At 43.8% G+C, this 25327-nt stretch overlaps 1 protein-coding gene across 5 annotated transcripts in view; it reads left to right on the top strand.

The window, feature by feature from the left end:
* The window catches only part of SIPA1L1 (signal induced proliferation associated 1 like 1), a 454573-nt gene that overhangs the window by 294109 nt on the left and 135137 nt on the right, over positions 1-25327 (top strand). For all 5 annotated transcript variants that reach the window (XM_059722914.1, XM_059722916.1, XM_059722917.1 and 2 more), the window contains one exon: positions 12246-14065. In XM_059722914.1, coding sequence (XP_059578897.1) covers positions 12568-14065 — 1498 coding nt within the window. In that variant the 5' untranslated portion in view covers positions 12246-12567. The remainder of the gene's footprint in view (positions 1-12245; positions 14066-25327) is intronic.

A 25327-nucleotide genomic window follows, 5' to 3' on the forward strand; every position in this document is an offset into this window, starting at 1 on the left:
TAGGCTGTTTCATATTCAGAGGGCAATATCCCCTGGGGAAAAAAAGTGCCAGAGGGGAAAAGCTATCCAAAGGGGAATTTGCACTGCCAGCTCTCACCAGCAAAGGAAACTGCTGGCAGGGGCTATTGACCAGGGCTTCAGCTGTGCTGGGAATGACAAGCTGGGCTTCCCCTTGATGAAGGAACGGGTCCCCAACCCTTGTGCAGATACCTGTGGAAAGGGCCAGTGGGGGTAGGGGTGAGGGTGGGGACAGAAAGAACAAGGTCACCAGGGCTCCAGCTCTCTAGGGACCTCCTGAGGTGCTTTTGTTTATGTGCTTATTCTGCTTCCAGGTTTCTGAACAAATTCCCACACCCATCTCTTCATGTGTTAGACAAGTAAAACATATCACTTGAATGTTTGTTTAATATCTTCTGCCACTGTGACCTGGGGCAGCAGAGTTAATCATGAGTCACAGAATTCCTCTGCAGGTAGGGTCGGGGGGAGAGAGAGGGCAATCCTTCCTGGGATGCTGGAGGACCTGGACAAGTACTCGCACCCTATTTGTCATGCCACACATTCAAATTAAAGCTTGATAGAAACGAGTTACAAAAATGTTCTCCATTTTCAAGCAGCAATTTTGTGGCTCTTTTGTCATTTGTATTGTGTGATAATTACCTTGCACATGAAGCATGTCTAAATTTACTGTGCAATGTCCATAAATATATAGGAGTTGAAGGTAGGCTTTTAAGCATTTAATATGTTTAAGGGCTTGCCATGCCAGAGTGTTTTGTTTTGGGTTTTTTTAAGAAACCCATATTAACTTACTTAAAAAAAAAGAAAAGAAGAAGAACAAAACAAAAACAAAAGGACACTGAGGTCCTTTTCTTCTGGAAAACTCTTAAGAGAGGGAATGGTTAGAATATTCTAGTGAACCAATTGAAGCTGAATCCAGCAAAGAGAGGTGAGGGTGGTTGGTGCAAGCCTTTAGACGTGATGGGGAATAGGACATCTTTCATAGATAAGGTTCAGCCTCTCCTTGTCATTCAGGTTCATAATCTTAGGGTGCTACTGGATCCTTAGCTGTACTTAGATTTTTAGATTGTGGTGGTGAGGAGCAGCTCTATTCACTAATTCCATCTGGTAAGAAGACTGTAACTTTCTTTCAGATTTGGATCTGTCCACCATCATCTGTGCTTTTGTAACCTCAGGGTTTGACTACTGTGTGATGTGTTCTATGTGGAGCTGCCATTAATGACCATTCAGAAGTTATAGCTGTTATAGAGCTTGGTGACCAAATTTCTAATGGTGGGTTTGCGTGGGGTAAGGAGGGGATCGCATGTGCTCTGGTTTCTAATAGCTTTGTGGGTTCAATTTAAGGTACTTGTTTTGATCTGTAAGTCCCTAAACCAATGATTTTTCCCCCAAAAGTTTTCAGACTCATGGCACCGCTCATTAGACTCAAAGCACCCCTCACAAAATGCCAGCTTTTAGTTTTCACTCACTACTTTACTACAACCCCCCCCCCCGAAAAAAACCAAACCAAAAAAAAAAGAAGCAATCCTTCTGTTGCAAAGAGCTCAGAAAAACCACAAGCAGTCAAGTTTTTCTTGACACTATGGATTTGATGCTATGAACAATATGGATTTCTATTTGAAGTTTCTGGGTTTCTCTTGTGCATCATGTGTAGGTGCTTGCACACCTAACAGTAATGTTGAGAGGCATCCCCTGCTGTGCCTTTAAAATAATCTCATAGTACCCCAGGGTGCTGTAATACCTTGGTTGAGAATCACAGCCCTAAACAGTTTGGGTACTACATACCTACTATATAGTGGACCACCTCTTCACTTATGTTCCATCATGATCCCTAAGGTCAGCCAAAAACAACTTCCTGTATCACTTACACATCAAGTTCATTTAGTGAAAACACATGGGAGGTCATTCTTGGTACTTGCCTCACAAGACAATTTATTTCAGAAGTGTTATAAGCAGGGATCCTGGTTTTCTCTGTTCAAAAAAATCACAAATTCTCCAATTAAAAAGAATGCAAATTCTCTGATTAAAACCCCCAAATCTGTGATTAAAACGAAAGGCAGCTAATATATACATACATACATACATACATACATACACACTATGTGTGTGTGTGTGTGTGTGTTTCACTTGAACACGATGTTTTATTGTTATATGTCAGTTTTAAAGCAATTTGGAAGCCTCCCGGTGCCTCAAAGCTATAATAAAATAACTTCTAAATACCTATATATTTTGGCATTTGATTTTGGGGTTTTCATCATGGAAAATCAGAGCTCCTGCTGCACCCCTCACTTACCAGGATGTGGGTCCAGCTGCGATTTTCCCCCCCCCCCTGCGGTGTAGTGCTGAGGAGCCCTGATATGCGATTGCCCCTCACTCCTGAGCCACAACCCCTCACTGGCTGTACTGGTGCCCCTCACTCCCTGCCTACCCCCACTTGCTCCCTCCCAGCAGCAGCTCCCCCTGTGCACCAGGATGTGGTGGGGGAGGGGTGTTGGGATTGTGGGGGGGTATGGGAGTGTGTGGGGCTTGTGGGGGAAGTTCTAAAGGGGTGTGGGAGGTGTGGGTGTCTGTGTGGGGTTTGTGGGCCAGTGTGGGGTGTGTGGTGCACAGCCCCCATCACTGACAACTCAGCAGCAGGCAGCAGGCTCTCGGAGCATTCATGGCTGCGGCAGGCAGAACCCCCAGTGGTGCGTGACTCTGGCTGAGTCCCAGGGCCTGCACATGCTGGCACAGAGCTGGCCTGGCACCTTCACACCAGACCGGGCTGGCTCTGTGCCAGCATGTATGGATTGCAGCAGTGCAGGTGGGATCCATGTGCCATCGGGCCAGGCGGGCTCCGTGCCTCCATGTGCAGTTTCCTGATGGAGTGCTGGAAGCCCCACATGGAGGCACGGTGCCAGCCGGCCTTGCCTGATGGTGCGTGGACCGGGACCCATGCACCATCAGTCCGGGCAGGCTCTGTGCCTCCATGTGGGACTTCCAGCACTCCAGCAGGAAGCTGCATGTGGAGATGAGCAGGAGCCCACCTGACCCAGTGGTGCACAACTCTGTGCCTCCATGTGCAGCTTCCTGCCTGACCTGATGGCACTTAACTCCCAGTCCACATGCCATTGGGCCAGGCCAGCCTCTAAATGGGGCTTACAGCACTCCAGCAGGAAGTTACACACTGAGGCACAGAGTCACGTGCCATTGGGCTGGGCAGGCTTCTGCTTGTCTCTGCATGTGGCTTCCTGCTGGAGTGCTGGAAGCCCCTTGCGGAGGCACAGAGCCTACCTGGCCCAACAGCACGTTGATGGCAGCAGCAGCTCAGCACCTGCCCCAGCCTCTGGCACGCTGCAGCATCCCCTGAGCTGCAGTGCTGCGCCATGGCCACTGCTGACTCCTTGCAGGAGTGGGCAGCAGGGCAGGTGCCCCAGCTGCTCAACAGTGCTAGGCACTTGCCCACCCATCCCTACCCCTAGCGGGTCACAGGGATGCTGCCTGGGTTCTACCGTCCTGGCCTGAGAGTGCCCGGGGACACCTCCCCACTCCCTTAGCCCCCACCTACCCAGCTGGCTCTTCCCATAGCCTCCCCCACATCCCTGGCAGTCACCCGCACCTGCCCCGCAGGGCCTCCCCAGCCCTGCTGGTGCCCTCCAGCCCTCTGCAACTCTCACTTACCTCAAAGGCTCCAGGAGAGAAAGTGAGCCTGAGCCAAGCTGTGGCTGGCTGAGAGTCTCAGGCCCCACCCCTTCACTTCTCCCTTCTCCTCGGGACAAGGCTTAGGGCAGGGGTGGGCAAAATGCGGCCCAGGGGCCAGATGTGGCCTGCCAGGCCATTCTATCCGGCCTGCAGGGCCCCTAAAAATTTTAGAAAATTAATATTTATCTGCCCTGGGCTGCCTGTCATGCAGCCCTCAATGGCTTGCCAAAACTCAGTAAGCGGCCCTCTGCCCAAAATAATTGCTCATCCCTGACTTAGGGTTTGCCACCCTTTTTGCAAGAAGCTCTTGCAAGCTGGAACTCTGCCAGCCTGCAGAGAGCTCTTATCAAATGTGGAAAATCCATTAAAATGAAGAATCTGCTTTTTTTCTCTGTTAAAAGGGAAAATTGCAGTTTTTTCCCCCACTTTTTAAAGATGGGAAACAGAAAACCCAGGTTCCTGGCTATAAGGCTTTTTTATTTGAGCAGGACTTCAGCAGATGGAGTTAAGTTTAAAAGCACTGTCTGGGGTGCTTGTTCTATTTCATTTTACTTACTGTTTTTTACCTGTCTCCATTATTTATCTCTTTTTATTGTAAGCTGCCTTTGGGGATTGCAGCATCTAATAAATAAATGAGTAAATATTTACAGTGAAAGAAGGTACCACATGATCTTTTCCAGAGTTTGCCTGTTATTGATACTGCTGAGTGATATCTGGATCTTGGACTGGCAAATCAGATATCCACATCTGATATCTGTCAGTGGAGGATCTTTTTGCCAGTTACTCAAAGAAGTCTTTTGTGTATGGCATATTAGAAAAGGATGTTTTCTTCATCCATTTTGGTACTAAAAGTCCTGGGGGAAATTGAAGTTCTGTGGTGGCCTAGACCAATGGGTCTCAAGCTCTGAAGTCCTGAGGCATCCCTCATTAGATTCGAGGCAGTCATAGAAAAATGTGTAGTTTTCACTCATTTTTTGACTACAGAAAAATAGTAGAGCAATTTTTCTGTTGCAAAGAGCTCAAAGATCACAACAGATCAAAATGTTTTTATCCTGTGGGTTTCCATCTGAAATTTCTGGTTTTATATTGTGAATCAAGTCTGCATGCCTAACAATGCTAATGTTGCATGGTGCCCTACAGCACCCTTGAAAGGCTCTCAAGGCACCCCAGAGTGCTGTCACACCCTGGTTGAGAATCACTGGCCTATTCTGTTTTTTCTCAACTGGGTTGTAGATGGGCAAAGCCACTCATAAACCTGGGCTTAAGTTTAAAGTTTGGTCTCAAATCATATCTCAAAGTCACAGGGCACCCACTGCACAACATCCAGACCCAGTTACTATTCTTCTGGAAGTTTGACTCTTGAATAAAGGTTGGTAGACTTGGTGGCTTGAAGCAAATTGCTTGTGTCCCACTGGCATTGTGGAAGAACCTACAACTGCAAATTGTGTGCGAGTGTGAATCAGTCAGGACCAAGTGGACATTTTTACTTTTCCTGTACCACTTAATTACCATCTTTACCAGTTTGAGTTCCAGTTAAAGACTAGTTTCCTTCTGGTATACTTGACAGCTCTTTTGGCCTATCATGAGGTAGTCTAAAGTTAAAGGAGTGCTTGTTTAGTTGCCTGTGATTAGAGTTATGTGGAACCCTCCCATTTAAAAGCCCTCTTTGTTATGTGATACTAACATAGCCCTGACAAAGCAATGGAAAGCTCTCTTGGTTCCTGTGTGTTTAATCTCCTTGCATGAATGATTATTTTCATTTTCCTGATGATTTATTTCAGTTTGACGAACGAAGAAAATATGATCCTTCATCTAATCCACCTTTCACTGGGCGTTACACAAATAAAGTAGTCCTGCAGATTACTCCAAGATTTGTCTCCAAGGAGCTTCAGAGTTTCCACCTTAATGAGCCCATTTTCTTGCTGACGTAATCCAATTTTTTCCTGGGGAGAAGGGGCTGATTATTTTGATTGGGATTAAGTGAAACAATTTAGCTTTGATTATTTTGCCTGAGATTAGATGAAAACTAGTAAAGTTATAAATAATCAAATTGCTGTTTGGAAGCAACTTGACCAGATCTAAGGATCGAGACCCTTGTAGGACAGATTCTTGGGCAGGGGCAGATCTACAGGGGTTTTGGGAGTGCAGTTGCACCCCTTCTTCCCCCCCCCCCCCCCCCGACTCCTGTTGCACTGAAAGTTTAAAACAAACTGCCGAGCAGGGACAGCATTTCTATTTAGGTGGAGCTAAGGGAGTTGACTTCTGCTCATTATTATCTTCTTCAGTGGGAGCTAATCTTTTTGGCAAGCATGCCACAAATTAGTCCCACACCCTTCCTGAGTGCTACTCCAACAGTCTTCCCCTGCCCAGTTGGCAGTTCTGCCTTCTGCTCTCTGCCCTGTTCTCTCTGCCCAATCTGCTGCTCTGTTTTCTGTTTCCTACTTTATCTGCCATTATAATGCCTCTCCCTTCCCTGTTCTGCCACATGCCATTCATGCAGGTTGCTTCTGCCACTTGTGGTATTTGCAGCTGGGCCACTGTAGTAGGGTCCCCCAACTGCAGCTACTTAGAGAATAAGAAGGAAGCATTGGAAGGCTGCAATATGGTGTAGGCAGCTAAGTCTGAGATAGATGAAGGTGAGTAAACCATCAGGGGTAGCTAAAGATAGGGGCTATATGGCTGGGAGAGATGACTTCAGAGCTAGCTGCATGGCCATAGGCAAAAAGGGTAGAGATCCAGGAAGGTAAGTGGGAAATGACTTTAGCTCAGTTGCTCAAACTGCAGCATATGAGAGCAGACTGCTCATTAAGCAAAATGGAAGGGGTGGCACCCAGGAGAGTATAAAAGTTAGCTCCTGAGCCAGAGAAATCAATTTTGCCTTGATCTTTGCAGTAAGACAAGTTCCTGGGAACACAGGCTCCTAGAGAGGAGCAGAGGCAAGCTCAAGTACCTGGGAAAGCTGGAGGAGGAAGCACCAGTGAATGGAGGGGTAGGAATTTGCAGGTTCAGGGACCTAACAAGGGATAAGTGATTTATGTTCCTTGTAAGTTTGTTAAACAACCGGAAGTTTTGGAGTGGCTCCAGGGGCAGTTGAAAGCCACAGGGGTGACTAAGAGGCACTCTGTGCATTGAAGATGTGAGGGTGAGATGTGATGGGGATGAGTTAGTGCAGGATGCAGTGGATTTATGGGGGCAGTGAGGAGACAGGGTAGGACTCAGTGAGGTGTGGGATCTGATAAGGATCTGATAGGTTTGGGCCACGATGGGGATGTGTGGAATACGGGAGCTAGGGGGCATTTGAAGTGGCAGGGGCAATATATGAAGCACAGTGAAGGGGCACTTGGGGCCACAGTGGAGTGACTGGGGGACTCTTGAGGGAGTACCAGGAGCAGTTCTGTCTGTGGCCAGTCTGTGGGGGATCAGCTGTACAGTCGGCACTAGGTGCCTGCTCCACCCTGAATCTGGCAGTCAGCCCCCCACAGGCTTGATTATATTTGCTTTTGCGTGGATTATTAACTGAATAATATAGCCCTAGGCACCTTGAATATTAGTAAAGCTTCTAGTTTATTTTTAACTGGAGAAAGATATGCGTTGTGTTAAGGAATGATGCACCACACTAATTGTGTACCCCCCTCTTTCAAAATCCTATATCTGCCCATGTTCTTGCGGTATCTCTCTCTCAACATCTAGGGCTTTTTTTTTTGTAACTAATCATTTGTTCTCTCTCTCTCTCTAAATCTCTTAACTGGTTTCTGATATGAATAATATCACTACTTATAATTTTAATGTGATTGCTTATTTTTCTTAATAGTCTTTAGTGAGAGAATTTTAGCTAAGGCTTTTTGTAAACATCTAGTGGTTACAACTCTCTCTTTAATTATAGTTGCAACTAATTTACATAATGAAGCAAGATTCTCTTAATTCCCAGGATCACCTCTGTCATTTTTGTTTAAAGATGGGTACAATATTGGCTATTCTATACTCCTAGCTAATTTTAATACAAGATTGCATATTTTGTGTTAGCAACTCAGCCACATCATTCTTTATTTTCTTCACAATTCTTTCATCAATGCCATCTAACCACTAGACTTGTTTCAGTTCAAATGCAGCTTGTTCAGACACCTCTCTGACATTTTGGTCTCTTGACAGTTCCTCATTTTCATTACCTGCAAGGAATAGATTGATCTCCTGTCTACTAATTTAGGTGTCCAATTTTGAGATGCTTGGTATGGTGATTTTTCAGTGTATTTAACCTCACATAAAACAGTACTTTATATTCATAGCACAGCTCCTACTTATTTGAGGTACTCTTGCAAAACAGACCCCACTTCTCAAGTCAGACACCTGGACAAAGAAGGGCACAGAATACATGACCACCTCTGAAAATGTTGGTTTAGGACTTTGATTAGCAGCACTTGGGAGCTCTGTGATGAACAACCAAAGACAAATCCAGTTTTTCAGAGGAGCCTACAGTTGTTTAAATAAAATTATCCTTTTTTCTTCCGTCAGTTTACTTCATTTAATATATGTCTTCTGACTTCTCCAACAAATGAAGTAGGGTAGAGGTACTCTACCCATCTCCTGCAGAGCCATATCATTCGATGTGCGGAGCTTCCCACAGGCTTGAAATTTTGGTGGCAGGGGAATGGTGGCAGCATTAATTGCTTCTTTCCTGCTGCTGGACCTGTGGGGAACCTTGTGGACTGAATAGCATGGACCTCTATGCTACATCAGGCACACAGGGCTGATTGGGGTGGCCTGGGGCTTTGTTTGGCCCACAGACCAGCCTCGCAATGTTCTTCTCACTCATGAGGCCAAAACACTGAGCGCAACTGAAGTAGGGACCTGTAGCAAACTGGCGTCTTTGCTATATAGCTCTAGCTCATCCCCATAGTATAGCGAATAAGACAGGGACCCCATGGAAAATATAGGATGAGATCATGCCACTGAAGACTATTATTATCTGTGCAAAAGGACCAAAATAAGTTTGCATGGCAACTTTGGAGTTTTTGATTGTGTAAACTTAGGGCCCTGGCACACATTACATTTAAGGCATGAATAAGTTGTTAATCATGCAACACATTAAAGCTAATTTATGGCATACTAATATAGCAAACAAGCCACAAAGGTATTATGCATATAATGTGTAACCTCCTCATGGCTCATTTGTATCGCACCTTAAAGTGAATGTGCGACATGTCAGGGCTGCCCTGTGATGGATCCCAAGGTTCAGTTGAGCATAGAGATCTGGCAGGATGCAGTCCCAGGATTGGGGATATGGCCACCCTGTACCCAGTCAGTTGGATTGGACTGGGGCAGAATTAGGTTCTGGACCTGACACTCCTGTCCAGTTCCCTAAGGCAGAAGGGGCAGGAGATGCTCTTAGCCTGACATCAGGGAGTGTGTCCCCAATCTTCGAGTCACTGAGCCCAGGACCTGGGAGCCCTAGCTGCATGCCTACTTTTTTACGGTCCTAGGACATGCATGGAAGCAGCAGTTTAGGTGCTGCTTCACACATGCAGAAGCTGCTTTACAGTATGGGGCTAGGGAGCTGGGAGCTCCCAACTTCCCATATCCTGCATTGTAGGTCACAGCACACAAGGAGTTTTAGAGAGTGCCTCTGAGGTGGCTTCTGCACTAGGGATGTTAAATCTCATGCCCAGCAGCTCAGGTGTGGAGGATTAGAGGCTACCAGTGGGGTTTAAATTCCTCAGCGGGAGAAGCCCTTCTACTCCCTGCCATCCCTACCTCCCGGCTGGGAGCCTTTAATCCCCCACTCTTGGCAGCTTGGCCAGATCTGCTGGCCATGGGATTTTGACATTCAGTTGATTGTCAGCCTGGACAGCCCCAGTCTTGAACTGAACTAAGAGCTGTCGCAGCTGGGGCCAGAAATCAGCTGATTGTCACCCAGGGCCCCAGAGAGCACTGGAGACTGTTTGAGTCCCTGGTAGGCTCCCAGGGGCCAGCTGACAATATGGTGACTGTTGGTCCAGCTGGACCTGCAGGCATACCTCTTTCATTTTGCTGGTGCAGGGGGACTCTGGGATTATGATCCCAGGCAGCCCTGAACTGGCAAATAGTAATGGCATGATTGGGATTATCATCTAATCTTTGATTACAACAATCACGCCTCCTGCCATACACTTGTGGCATGGCAGGAGATGCGATTGTTGGGGTCGGGGATCAGCTCCCATTGCGCCATTAAATGTACTTCTGCCAGTTACCTTGTTGTTGATAATGGGTTTCCCCCCTGTGTTATTTCTTAGGTTTTTAAAAAAGAACAAAGAAGTGCTATGCAGTATCATTTCATAGTTCATCCCATAGTTTCCCAATTCTTTAAGCCATCATACAAACTTGTGCTACTTCAGCTAATGGAATGTCTGGTAGCAATAACGGGTTTGTCATCCACTCTGTGGATCAGCACTTGAGGGAAGTGAGGTGCCACTTTGCCAGTGAGTTTCACAAATATTTGATAAGAGTTGAGGAGTGGTGAGAGTCAGGAATCTTGGATTCATTTCAGACTCTGGAGGAGAATGCATTGCGATGGGGACAGACTTCTGAATGTTTCCCTCCAAACTGCAAGCTTGACCACTTGCGAGTGCTCACCAATTTATTCCTGTTTCTGTCTTTCCTCCTCTTCCATCCCTTTCTCCTTGTTCCAGTCTCATTTTCCTTGTCTACCCTCGTCTTTTATTTTTCTTGTTCTCAGTTTCTTTTTCTCTCATCCTTTCTTAATAAGAGCAAAGGACTCTTTACAAGCAGATAATGTTCCCACATCTTAGAACTTACATTGTAAACATATTTTCTGTTTCACTGCTGACAGCTGTAGGAGAAACATTGATCTATTTTGTGATTATGGTCAAGACTTGAATTACTTCATCCCCCAGTATAACTTATATGCATATTGTATCTGTTTTACTTTTAATTGTCTAGAAGTCGATTTGGTTTTCAAGCTAAATAGTGTTTGAAATGTGCGTGGCTTAAAATACCAAAAATTCAGTAATTTTATGATTAAAGTAGCCAGGCCAAGCTTCAAGAGTTCCTTTAACTGTTTTAATTATTTAGGCATGGAAAACTATTATACCTATAACAATAGTGGATGAAGGAGAATTACTAGGGAAACGATTGTATTTATCTGAATGGCTGCACAGATTCAGCAGCACCACAAACTGCTTGCACTGCTTTTGCCATGTGTACTGCAGTCAGCTGGCATTTTAAACATCCTTAAATGTTCAGCTTCATATAAATAGCAGCTGCTGTTTCAAGCCCATGCTATCTAGTGCAAGTGGAATTAAAACATGCTGCCTTTGGAGGCAGAAACTGTTCTGGCTGGATATTTAATTACTGTGGAAGTAAGTACTCTTTTGAGAAGAGAAGGCAGAAAGTACTGGTTTTCCTAGAAGCGTCAGAAGGCTTGATTCATAGACAATACTGCCCTGTCAACTTGATGCTGGTTCAGCAGCATCTTTCCACACATATCTGGCAAGTATTTAAAGGCCACATTTTGTGTAATTGGTTGAGCCTTTGAAAACTATCTACTTCATTGTTTTAAAGGATGAACACAGCAATACAGATTTTATGCTGACAAACTCATGCCTTTGTCTCATACCAACCAGGGTGTACTTGCTGAAGTTTTTTAGCTCCTCAAGGGATAATATAATGCTTTGTAATCAGTTCCATTGCTGATGAGGTGTGGGAGAGCATTTAATTTCAATAGCCCTGTGGAAATGAAATGTAGAAGAACTCTTTTGCAATATTTTGTCACAAAGTGAAATGAGTAAATGATTTCCCTATCAGGTTATGCAGAAGTGTGCGTGTGGGACTACATTGGACAGCATTTGTGAAGACAGGGTTGAGGGGATGCTACTTATTTTCTGAAGTATTCAGTTGCTGTGCGAATTAGACAAGTCATGGAATATCACTGAAACACTTGCCATCTACAATAGAACCATTTTATAATATCATTAGCTTTCTACAATTTCGTTATTGTAAATAATGGTGTAGAAGTAACAAAGGGTGAGCAAGGGATATTAATGTCTAATGACTTTCTATCTTAACATTAGTCTTGCTACAACCTTTAAAAGAATTCTAGTTGTCTAACTTAGCTAGCGTGTTGTCTGTCCAGTAAGAATTATTTCTGCAGTATATGTGCTTCTCACTTGCTTAGGGTAATAGTTATCACACTGACATATTTAGTGACCTAGTGAAGATTAATAGGATATCATGACTGCACTCAGAATTGTACACCTGAAGAAATCTGCTCTCTTTTGTTTGTATAACTCTCTAGCAACCAAGCTATAACACACTGTTAGTTCAGCAAGAAGGGATTTTTCTTAAATGCCTCTTCCAAAATTAAACAATATCCTTTTAGTAAGTGGATTACCTGGAGACACCTGCACTACCACCATTGCGTATTTTTGAGATATAGTGAAGAAGTGTAAAAATTGAATGTTTTTTAGATGCCTGCTTCTATGTAGGAACTCATTTAGTAACTGCTTGTGAAATAAATTACATACAATTCCTAATAGTTCTGTTTTTCTCTTCCCCAGGCTTAAAATAGGCATAAAATAATTGGATTATAATAATTGAAGATTTGGAACCCAAGTGATGTTAAGACAGTCAAAACACACTGGAACTTGGCTGGCTGTTGAAATGCAGAAGCTGAAGGGGCTATTCCATATCAAAACATACTGAAGACCTGATTTTCATGCATCTCTCTGTTAACCACTTCCTTAAATGACCACGAGTGGGATCTCATGCAACCTTTGTATTTTTTGGAAACTATTCTCCAAAAGGGAATTGTGCATTTAAAAAGCAGACATGACTCTGTTTTTTCTTGGAACTTACTAAGGTTAAACACATTTTCAAATCATGACCAGCTTAAAGCGGTCCCAGACTGAGAGGGCTGTTGCCACTGGAGTGTCAGCTGGAACAGATGGCACTTCTAAAGTCCATTCAGATGACTTTTACATGAGGCGCTTTAGGTCTCAGAATGGCAGCTTAGGATCTGCAGTCATGGCTCCTGTTGGACCTCCACGAAATGAAGGTTCCCATCATCTTACCTCTACTCCTGGTGTTCCTAAAATGGGAGTAAGAGCAAGGATTGCTGACTGGCCACCAAGGAAGGACAACATCAAAGAAACTAGTAGATCGAGTCAGGAAATTGAAACATCAAGCTGCCTTGATAGTATGTCTTGTAAAAGTAGTCCTGGGAGTCAGGGGAGCTCTGTAAATCTGAATGCTAGCGACTCTGTCATGTTAAAGAGTATCCAGAACACCCTTAAAAACAAAACAAGACAATCTGAGAACCTAGATTCTCGGTTTCTAACACCTGATGGATACCCCAGTTCCCCCAGAAAAGCTCTTCGCAGAATAAGACAGCGCAGCAACAGTGATATTACCATAAGTGAGCTTGATGTGGATAGCTTTGATGAATGTATTTCACCAACTTTTAAATCTGGGCCATCACTGCATAGGGAGTATGGCAGCACATCTTCAATAGATAAGCAGGGAACTTCAGGGGATAGTTTTTTTGATTTATTAAAGGGTTATAAAGATGATAAGTCTGGTCAGAGAGGCCCAGCCGCAACCAAGCTCAGTGAACTTCTGATAGCCAGTGGAAGCAAGGGTTCAGGATTCTCTTTGGATGTGATAGATGGGCCTATTACTCAGAGAGAGAACCTCCGACTCTTTAAGGAAAGGGAAAAACCACTCAAGAGACGCTCAAAGTCAGAGACAGGGGATTCTTCTATTTTTCGTAAGTTGCGTAATGCCAAAGGTGAAGGGGAACTTGGAAAGTCTTCAGATCTTGAAGATAACAGGTCTGAAGATAGTGTCAGACCTTGGACTTGTCCAAAATGTTTTGCCCATTATGATGTCCAGAGTATATTATTTGATTTGAATGAAGCAGCAATCAATAGACATAACGTTATTAAAAGACGGAACACCACAACAGGAGCTTCTGCTGCTGCTGTCGCATCCTTGGTTTCTGGACCCTTGTCTCATTCTGCAAGTTTCAATTCTCCCATGGGCAGTACTGAAGACCTGAATTCAAAAGGAAGTCTCAATATGGACCAGGGGGATGATAAAAGCAATGAACTTGTGATGAGTTGTCCTTATTTTCGTAATGAGATTGGTGGGGAAGGAGAGAGGAAGATCAGCCTGTCCAAATCCAATTCGGGTTCATTCAGCGGATGTGAAAGTGCCTCTTTTGAGTCTACGCTTAGTTCCCATTGCACAAATGCAGGAGTGGCAGTACTTGAAGTACCCAAGGAGAATCTGGTTTTACATTTAGACAGAGTGAAGAGATATATTGTTGAACATGTGGACCTTGGTGCATATTATTATCGGAAATTCTTTTATCAGAAAGGTAGGCAGTCTTTTTTTTTCCGTACATTATATAGCAGTATTTTGTCACTTAACTAAAATGTGAAAATCTGTCTGCCTATAATTGTGAGATTTGAATGACTTATAGATTGCTCTTACAGGTAAAAATGAAGTACTTGCTACAACAGTGATTATAATCAATTTTGTTGGTATGAATTTGTTTACGCTGTACTAGAAAACCACTTGTCATCTATGACTGCTACTGTGGAAAAGTAGTCTTCTGTATGTTCCAGCATAGGCACAATTACAATTAAAAACCATGCCTTTCGAAAGCCAGCATTGGTACCAAGAAAAGAAATATCATACATGGTTAAAAAATGGGAGAAAATCCTGAAACTTTAAGAATTGATGGGCCAAGGACTTGCTAGGTAAAAAATGTCATTAGAGGTTCAAAGTTAAGGAAACATTGCTTTGTAATTAAAATGAGCTTTGCAATAAGGGCCACACCTATGTGGGGGTGTTTTTTAGAGATGTATGATTTTCTAAAGTGTGTTGAGAATGGTTAGTGCACAATCAAAAAGTAGTATATTAAATTAAACTTTAAAATTGGGGGTTGGGGGAGTGTTTAGATACTGACATTTTTAGTATTAAGAACAAAAGCAAATTAGAGACACAGTTCCTCACTACCGAGATCTACACTGCTTGCTAGTTGTCAGTCATAGTAGGCTTAGAAATGCTAATAGCTGGGTCACTTTTCTTTTGTAGATGGAGTATTTATGATTTTAATTTCTTTCCTACAGTAATATGATTAGAATACAAAAGTAGTGAATAATCTTAGAAATAGTCCTAAGTGAATAGGTGTTGATGAGCTACTTGATCAACTTCAGATATGGCATGAAAATATTTCCCTTGACCTAAAGGAGAAATATCAACATTGTTGGTATCAGAAGTATCAACCAAACATTCAAGAAAAAGTTAGAAAAACGTTTATGTGGGTAACCGAGCTTGGGATCCGGGAAAGGGGCCGGCTGGGTTGTAGCCACAAAGCCGGCACATACAGATGGGTACTCGCGACTGCTGGAGTAGAATTAGGCACAAACGCGTACTGGTTCAAACAAAGATGGCTTTACTTACACTGTCACGATATACAGCGTAGGAAGAAAGTTAACTTCAAACTCCAACTTCTGTTACAATCAAACCGAGGAGCTCTTATAAGACAAGATATCTTTAAACCGGGTCTGAACTCGAGCATGCAGGACACGGGGGTACGTCGGGGGGGGGGGTCGTCGACGGGGAGTCGTCGGCGGGTCATCAGACCACCAGGTTCCACTCCGAGACGAGCATGGAGTTCTCTAACCTGGGCAGAAACGACTCCAACCCTTTATACGGCTAGCGAGCCAATTGCCAGCTGCCACGTAGGAATAATTTGAAACCGGCCAATTAGAGTATGCGCATTTGCATATAAGCTGCAGGAACTTTTCCACGCCGGGGCTCTCCACCGTGCCGAGAATTCCCCTGTCTCACCGTGCCTTGTGCTAGAAAGTTCCACTGTACCAAGGCACTCAACTAATCAGTTCTGACAGTTTATTGTACAAGAATGCCTGAATGAATGTTTGATAATTTTTGAAACTCCAAAGGTATAAATTCACTCTCTAGAAGGCTACCTACAACTTTAAAAATAAAAAAAAAAGCATTAGTTTTTAAAGCTTTAGTTTCAGGACTTTAAATTAGAGGTGCAGGTATCTAATCTTTAATAAAAGCATTCAGTGGTATTAATCTCTACTGATTTGCTGGTTTCCTTAGAGCTCTGGGTTAGGATAGCCCTTATTTTTGGTACTGTCATGTCTTTTGATGTAGTAAGGATAAGAAAAGAAAGGAATGTGGTAGACCTCTGCTGTGTTCTCATTCAAGTCACTAAAATCTGGAGTAGCTGAAATAGATTGAGACTCTCTACTAGCCTGGGAACAATCTGTAAGAGTTGGAGGAGGAGATTTGTGTGCATAGGAGGGCCCAAAGCAAACAACTGGCACTGTTGGAACTGGGAACAACTTTAGAGTTTCTGACTGGAAGTGGGCTAGAGACAGGAAGGAATTAAAAGGGTCAGGGTACAGAAAGAAGAGCATGAGGTAGAATGAAAAGGAAACATGGGGATGAGGAGCAACAAGGAGAGGATGTACAAATGGATGCAACGGTACCACACAGAAAACAGAAAAAGCAGGGGGAGGGCATTCCCAATCTGAGGTTTAGGTGGAAAATGATGGGTTAGGTTCTGGTAGGGTTAGGTAGTGGGAGATGAGGAAGGGAAAGGATTAAATGGCTTATGTTTTAGGCCTGAGATTTATACTAATTTCCTTCACTGATCTTTAATTATTTAATCTTAGATAATATGAAGGTAACTGCAACATGAACAATTAAATAGGTTGGATTAACAGTTGAAATGAATCTGGAAATTACAACATCTCTACATTTCTGAATACTTCCTCAATTCCACATTTAATTATTTCTTCTATTCTTTCTCTGATTCCTGGACCCTTGTTCTTTCCTCCTATTTGAAAGAATGTGGGAAGAATAGCATGAAGACAAAAATGAAATTAAAGCTTAAATATCTAGAACTAAGTTTTTACTTAATTATTTCTTCCACTTTAGTCAGATACTTGCCTCTCCTCATTATTTAGATGTTAGCAGATTTAAAAAGGCAATAAAGAGAGTAATTTCTTACTGTAAACATCTGAGTATTCATGTATTCAGTAACTCCGGTATAGATACATGGCAGTAGGTGAAAGCAACCTACAGTAGTTTGTGGGGGGTTTTCTGTGATTTTTTTTTTTTTTGTTATCCAACCGGTCAGCCACTTTCCACTTCCTTTTAAAAGAGCGCACAGATACTATTTTTGTTTTTTTTCCCTCCTGCAGTGACTATCTGCTGCTTCTGACATGGTTTCAGGCTCTACTATCAAGGGCAGTGGTTCTCAGCACCTCAGAAAGTATCAGCTCTTATTTTTCACTCATTTTTTGACTACAGAAAAACAACAGAGTAAGTCTTCTGTTGCAAAGAACTCAGAAAGCCCCGCAATAGGACAGACTGTTTTTAATACCATAAATTCCTATTTGAAATCTCTGGGATTATCTTGGGAATCATGTCTGCACACAGTGCTAACATTGGGTGGCCCCCTGTGGCAACCTTGGAAGAATCTTGAGGCACTTCAGCATGCCACAGGACCCTGGTTAAGAATCACCGATCTTGGCCCATTATTCAAATTTAATCTGTTACTTGGCTTTTCACGGGTGACCGCCCTAACACAATGATTCTAAGCCAGGGTGTAGTGAAGTGACATCCTGTGACAGTGATGCAGAGTGTCATGCAATATTACCACTGTTAAGCATACAGTTACCCATGATTCACAAGATATAACCGGAGATTTCCAGTAGGAATCTATAATGTTAAGAACATTCTTACCAGTTGTGGTCTTAGCTGTTTGCAACAGAAGAACTGCTCTATTTGTCTGTAGCCAAAAAAGAGTAAAAGCTAAGAGCTAGCATTTTCAGAGGATGCCTCAAATCTAACAAGGAGTGCATTGAATTAAAAAAGGTTGAGAACCACTGCCCTAATGGCATGTCAACAATAGGGGAGTAATCTATATGTAGTTTCAGTGCACTCAAAACATTGTTTTCTTCAGTACCCCATCTTTTTTTGTAAAAGGTAGGTAGATGTTTTTGGATCTAGAGATGCACCAATACATCAGTCTGATATTGAATAGGTACCAATATAAAGAAAACTGGCTGTCTTGGATATCGGCCCAATGGGGCTGATTATTTGGCCAATAAATGCCTGTGCTGTACACAGCCGCAGCACAGCACTCAGGCAGTGAGGAGCACAGTCGGTAGCTTGGAGAGTTGCCTCCAGCTGGTAACTCCCTGTGGTGGAAGGGGAGGGGAGAGGAGAGGAAAGGGGCATAGGCGGGTGCTGATCAACACCCCCCTGCAGTGAGGGAGGGGGCAGAGGCAGGCACTGCCCAGGTGGGTGAGGGGGCAGAGCCACAACTCATGGCAAGGCAGTTCCTGCTGCTGCTGCTTGCACTGTGGGAGGGCACAGGGCAGATCTGGGCAGGGCAAGCTGCATCTGAGGCTGCACGGGGCTCTTCTTGGCAGGGGCCAGCTGCCTTCCTCACTCCCCAGGGGAAGACGGCTGGGCTCCCCTCCTGTGCTGCACAGCCCCGGCAGGGAAGGCAGCTGGCTCCAGTGGACAGGGCTTCCTTCCCATGCTGTGCGAGTGGGGAGCACCAACAATATAGAAGGCCCAGTGGAGGCTGCGCCCTTCGCTGCAACGCGCAGGAGTGGGCAGAGCTGCACCTTGTCAGGCACCTGCTCCAGACACGAGTGCCCTGAGTACCGCCGTCTGCTGGTGCTGCTGCCGCCAGTGGCTGCACACCATGGGAGGGAGTGTGGTGGGGGTTCCCACACCCCCAAACCTCCCCCACAGTGTGGTTGAGCTATCGCCCTCAGCCATCTGTGCTGCCATCACCCTGTGGGTGCAGACTTCATGCTGCCACCAGCCCTGCCCAGCTTACCCTCCCCCCCCATTGCTTCCCTACCAGCTGCACAGAGTAAGCGGGAGGCTGGGGAAGCGGAGCAGCTCCCCAGGGGCTGCGGCAGCAGCAGCCGTACCTGGAAGCTGCATGCTAGCTGGGCCAGGCCCTTCTCCCCACGAGGGTGGGAGTCAGGCACAATAGGGTATGTTTGGGTGTGTGTATACACGTGGGTGCCTCGCTCCTACCCTCATGGGCGGAAGGGCTGGGCAGGGTCCTATTTGTTGTGGTGCGCTGTGGGCTGGATGAAAGTGCTTGGCAGGCTGGATTCAGCCTGCAGGCCATAGTTTGCCCGCCCCGATTTAGTTTTTATTTGAATTGCCATTCCGCCTATCTACAGGGATCACTATCCTGGACCTTGCAGTATTTATTTCCCTGAATAGTAGTACATAGATAATATTTCTGTATGAGCTTTCAAAATGCTTTGAGTTGGTATCTCAAAAATTACTTGAGTCTTTCTGATGAGAAGTTCCCGGCTGTAGTTAACGGTTTTGGTTTGTTGCCTTTAATGCAAACCAATTGACTATATGATATACACTTTCTTTCACACTATGATTTCCATTTTCTTTGTTTAAGCTCCTCACAGGATAATATGTTAACTTTCCAGTTTACTCAGGTGCACTTGCTTAATAAAGTGATACAGCATTAGAATCTTCTTCTTGTTTTTATATTTTGATCATATATCTTTTAGTGACATATATTTAGAAAAACCAGCTTAATTATATTTTCTTTTGTTGTTTTTGTGAGCCGAGCTCACTGGTGGACATCCGTGTCCAGAGTCGGACTCAGGTGAACAAATACCCCTCCTGAAAATAAATGATGCATCAAGTCATGGTAGGTGAGAATTAGGAGGACCCCAAAGTCTCACCAGCTGGCCAGGGCTTTCATACCGGTGACGACTAGGTGAATGTCATTGGGGCACCAAGGGCCATGCCCCTATGTGGTGATCACCTGACAGTTGTTCCCCCCACTGCTGCTGGGAGGGCAGAGGGCACCTCACCTTGGTGGTAATGGCCATGGAGGTGGCTCCTGCCTGGAACTGCTGCAGCCTCACATCCCTCTGTGCATGTAAAAATATTGGAGGGCACATCGCCCCACATGACCTGTGCCCCCTTGCCCCTCCAATGCATGGCCTGTTCCCCTCTCCTCCCCTCCCCCCCAGCCAGAGCATAGCCTTCCCTATGCCATGTCCCATGCCTTGCAGATGGAATCGCAAATTAATAACAGCTTCGGCCTGAGACTGAGCTAAACTCTGCTCCTTGCTGGGCCTCTAACATTCTACTCGCACTCTCTGCCCCCTCTCACAGAGCCCCTTTCGTACTGCCCCTCTGTGGGCCATTTGCAACCCACTCTGCTCCATGAGCAGCCTGCTTGGGCCATCAGGCTTATCTACTCTCACTTCAGCCGGTCCACATGCAGCACTGGCTTTATGCCTCACACTGGGCTGAACTCTGCCCCTAGTCCCTTGCTGGGCAACTTGCTCCTGTTGTCACTCATGGGGGTTGGCCAGTGTGCTGCCCTTCAAGCTGCCCCTGCAACCCTACTCAGCACACCCCCGGTGTAGCCCTTCAGGTCGCTCTCTGTAACCCTACTCTGCACCCATCATGTACAGTCCTTCAAGTGCCACCATGCACTCTACTCTCTGCGGGCCTCCACGCAAACTTCCACCCCCTCACTGGGGCCCCTTTATGCCCCCTCACTAGGGCCAACTCTATGCCCTCTGGGACTCGAGATCTTATACCCTACAGGCTCAGGTGTTTGCAAATGTGCCTGGCCCCACTGCCTGTTTCAGCTCTAAAATTACCTACTGGGTAGTGGGAGCTGGCGCTATAAGTCACCCCTACCCACCTTTCACTGGGGAGGCAACTGGCCTGGCATTTCTGGGAAACTGCTCTGCCACAGGCAGTCCCACTAGGCCATCCTTCCCTAGCAGGTGCAGTTTTTGGTTATACCCAGGACCAGGAGTCTCCTGTGAACCCCATAGCTCCTGCTCTTATCTCCAAGGATGTTCTGGCTGGCAGCCAGAAGAACACCAGCTCAGCCAGGTGGTGTTCTTCTGGCTGCAAGCAGCATACTGCTGGCTCAGTCCTTAGTGCCTGAGCTAAAATGGAGTCTGCTCAGGGCTCTCCTCCAATCACATGGCCCTCTTGGGGTCATGTGACCGCCCCATCATGGCTGGCCTGCACCTGCTGGCTACTCTTAGCCCTTAAAGTGACAGGCACCAAAGGTGCTCTGCCACACTCACATTAGCAGCTCATAATCCTCCTATGAGCAACTAGTACAACCAGGTCTTTCTTTTCTTCAGTCATTTCCATCCGATGAGCTCTCAGTTTACAACATGAATTCTTGTTGCTAACCTCTAAATTCATAGTCTTTGAATGGATGAATTTTATTCTATTTCTGTAACTTTAGTCCTCAAATCATGGTAGTTCAAGAGTGATGTTATAAGTATAAGGGTCCAGAAATCAAAGTTAGACAAGCTTTTGAGTGTAAGAAAATCTGCTTCAGGTCTGACAGTACAAGCATATGACTATTTTGTGCTTGGCTTGTACTGGTCAGACAGACCTGATGAAGAATGTCTTCTTGCATTTGGAAGCTTGTGTAACTTTATCCTAATTTTATCATTGGTCCAATAAAAGATATCACTCTAAGAAATCCTTGATGAGCAAGCAAGAAATATATTACTTATAGTGGACTAAGAGGGTTTTTTCCCTTAAAATTGACAAAGGTATATAATTTGAAAGCATCTTCCATGATTATGGTATATTATCAGCAAGCCGAACATTTTTTCTACATTTTCTGGCTTTCAAAAAGTGTGCTACATATACTGTTCCTGAAATTGAAGTACAAATACTTTTATTTGCTCAGTAGTGGCAGGGAAAGAATGACTTTCCTCCTATGGTTCCATCAAACTGTTTCCACCTTCTTCTGGAAGGACTTCCTTTTGTATCAACAGGGCATGTCTACATGTGCGCTTATGGCCCTATTGTTACTGTGCCATGCCTGTGGCACATGGTTGTTTTTTAGCCGCTATGTCACTGTAGCAACATTACTACAGCGACGTAGCTGTGGTGTCACAGTTTGTGCCCGCCAACGCTATGTCACCATAGTGTGTTGCTACAGTGATGTAGCATCACATGTAGGTGTGCCCACAGGGTAGTTTACCCCATGTGCCCATTCAGTTTTTGGAATTTTTGCTTAGACTCCTCATTCTAGCAACATTTTTAATGAAAGGGAATTAATACTATCAGTTTTTCAGAGGCTGCTACCAAACAGCTGTCACTAACTTTTAGTTTATTGCCATCAAAAGAATAATTTTAACTTGTTTCCTAGAATGAAAGGCTTCATTTCCTATTACCACTCTATTGAACAACACATCCTTTAAATCTCATTTTATACTTTAAAATAAAAACAACTATACTTTTTTCTTTTACACTTGTTAGGTAATTCACAGATTAGGTTCCATTCTTGTAAAGTATTGAGTGCTTTTGTGTCAACCCAGCACAGTATTTAAATGTGTTCTTAACTATGTGATTAATTCCACTGAACTCAGTTGCTTAAAGTTAAGCATATGCTTTAGTGCTTTACTGAAATGTGGGCCAAAATATATACATAGAACCTTACAGGACATAGTCCTAAATGTTCTATTACCTCATCTCCTGAGAACCACAGAGCTTTACTTAGTATGCTTGGAAAAACAAATTTATATACTTAAATTTTTAGGAGAAAATATTTGAATGTGGGTTCCTGACGTTAGGTGCCAAAATTTAGACATCCTGTAAGTGGCCTTATTATCAGAAGTGCTTCTACTTAGGACTTCTGAAAATGTGATAACATATATTTAAAAAATGAATTAAAAAGTTTGAAAAATATCCTTTTTAAATACAAAAAAAACTATTTAAAAAGGTCAGTTATATAAGCTATGAGAAAAGCTTTCCATTAAGAATTTCATCTTGAGACCAAATATTTTGCTGTTTCCTTGTTTTCATTTTAACTTTTTAAGGTGTTACTTAAGAGGCTTTATAAAGCTGAATACGACATCTGAAAACTTTGAAAATATTTATATGAACAAAAATATATACTTCAGTTAACTTTACAGTGTATTCTTATAGACTTCTTCTGAAGAAATAAATCAATATTTTTTTTACTTGGGGACTTCGGGTTCTTAAGTTGATACTTTTTCTTAATTACCTTGTACATATTTAATGTAGCCCATGATTTAATTGTCAGGAAGTTTTGTTAAGATATTAAACCTTAATGACTTACAAATATATTTGTGCTCTTTATGGCAAGTTATAACCTAGGGCTCAGTTTTTCAGCCTTTGATATTAATGGTAATTTTACTGTAGTTTAAAGTGATATGTAAACAACAAAATACTTCATTTTAATTTTAAAGATTATTTCGTGACTATTGCAAATGATCAGCAAGACCTTTTTTCACAATATATTTTACAAGTCCCTCAAATTAAAAGGTCTTAGGCTATAGAGGTGGTGGTTGTTTTCTTTTTTGTCTTTTTCTTTCTTTTTTTCTTTTTTTTAAGTACCCTTGCACATACTTACAAAGATCCCTATTGAGTTTGGTGAGGTTCATTGTGGGTTTACTTGTCTACCATCACACTGCATTCTGAGTAGACTCCTTGAAGTGCAGAGGTCAGTTAGTTCCCCAAACCTTCTTTTCATTATGAATGAACTCCATTTTACCCCTTGACTGAGGTGCCAAATTTTGTGTAGCTTCATGTCTAACCCCTTATTACTTTGTAGAGTTCTACTGTTAATTGGAGTTAGCTTGCAATGTATTTACAAATGTGCTAATTTTTATTTAAACAGTGTTTCACAAAGACACAAAACTTTTGGCATTTCTAAGTTGGTACTAAAATAGTTTCTGAATGTATAAAAGTGTCAGAAGGTTATAGTAATTATGATTTTTGAGAAACATTTTTAAAACTGAAATTTCTATAAGTCCCTTGGAAGCCTCCTCCACACATTACAGGTATCATGCAATTAACTGGTTAATTGCACAATTACCTTGAGACCAGCTACATGTGCAAAGTAGCTGTTACAAAATAAAACTCCAACAAGTTATAAAGTTAATCCTTGAAAATGTGTGCTAACTTTATACCTGGTTGCTACTGAGCTTTAATTTGCACGTGTAGTGGGGTCTCCCCTGTGACTGGGAGCCCTTAAACTGACAGGGTTTCCATCTACAGGGATACACCCCCCAAGCCCTGGGGATCACAGCTGTTGTGATTCCCCAAGGCTTGGGGGTGCATGAAACCCCTGAGCCCACATGGGGCTCTTGATCCCAGCAGCACCTAAAGGCAGCCAGGACCAAGAATCCTGGAACTGACAGGGCTCTTGGTTCTAGCTGCATCTCATGAGCAGCTGGGACTGAGAGTCCCACAGTTTATGGGTTTCTGGATCCCAACTTTACCTCATACACAGCCAAGATTCAGAGCCCAGTCAGCTGCAGGCCCTCTGGGTCCCAGCTGCATGTGGCCCCCATGGCTGGGAGCCCCTTCAGCAAAGGCAGCTCCCAACTGTAGGAGCTTGCTTCTTGTTGATGCATGGAGAGCCAGAGAATTGAGCAATAAGGTTCAATTGGATCCTATTCATGATCCCACAGTTGCACCTCCTGCCACGCACGTGTGGCATGACAGGGGCACAATTGTGTGGATCTTACATTAGATCCCATGACACCTGTACCTGCATATGTAGAGGGGGCCTTCTAAACCTGTTTCTTTTCAAACTCTGCGTAATATATCTTAGTGTCCTTGAGACTCATTACAGTGACTCTACTTATTCTTTCTGGAGGATTAAGTGTTAAACTAAATTGAAAAGTAGTTTGAAACATTGGCTCTCATTCAGATGGACAGGAAGCAGGTTTTGTAGAAACTAAATGCAGTTAGGTAGCTTCACCAGATGTTGATAAAGAATTCATGGTGTTTTTTGAAGATATAAATAGGAGAACAGAGTTCATACTGAGTATGAAAGTACCGCAAATGTAGGTTATTCGTCTGAAATTAGCATATTGTCCTTTTGAATGCTTCTTACTGTGTTCAGAAACAGCCTATTTTATGCTTTTGATAGCTGTGCATTTTAAATTACAAAGCCAAGATACAGTGGTCTGATGAATGGTAGTACTTTCAGATAAACACTCCAGTTCTGAATTCCCATGCTATGATCTTGAAGATGCTGACAGAGAAGATGCTTATACAAACCACTTATACAAGCAACCTTGCTCATCCTGGTGCAACTTTACAGCAAACGTGCAGGTCTTCAGAGGTCACCACCACTTCAGCTGTCTGATGCAGGATTTGTGAAGTCACAAGAGAATGGGTGTGCCATAGCAGAGTGGTTGTTGTGATTGAGTGTAACAGGATTTGGAAGCAATAGAAAATTGTGTATGGATGTGAGTAAATTTAGGGTAACACGGAAATAAGTTACGTAGTAGGACTGTGCAAAGCTTTGGTCGCTGATTCATTTCGGCGGAGATTCGGCCCAATTTGGCGGCCAAATCTCCAAATCCAAATCGAATCAAAAGGCCCTTTAATCTCTCTGAATCAAATTGCAACCCTCTGAATCGATTCGGAGAGATTCAGAGAGATTCAATGATTCAGACACAGACACAAATTTAAATGTTTTTTCTACATACTTCAAGGTACCAGGTGGCTTGTGAACACTGAGATGGTGGGGTGGATGGAGCGTCCCATGGGAGCATGG

This window comes from Alligator mississippiensis, chromosome 2 (assembly GCF_030867095.1).
Source record: "Alligator mississippiensis isolate rAllMis1 chromosome 2, rAllMis1, whole genome shotgun sequence".
NCBI lineage: Eukaryota > Metazoa > Chordata > Crocodylia > Alligatoridae > Alligator > Alligator mississippiensis.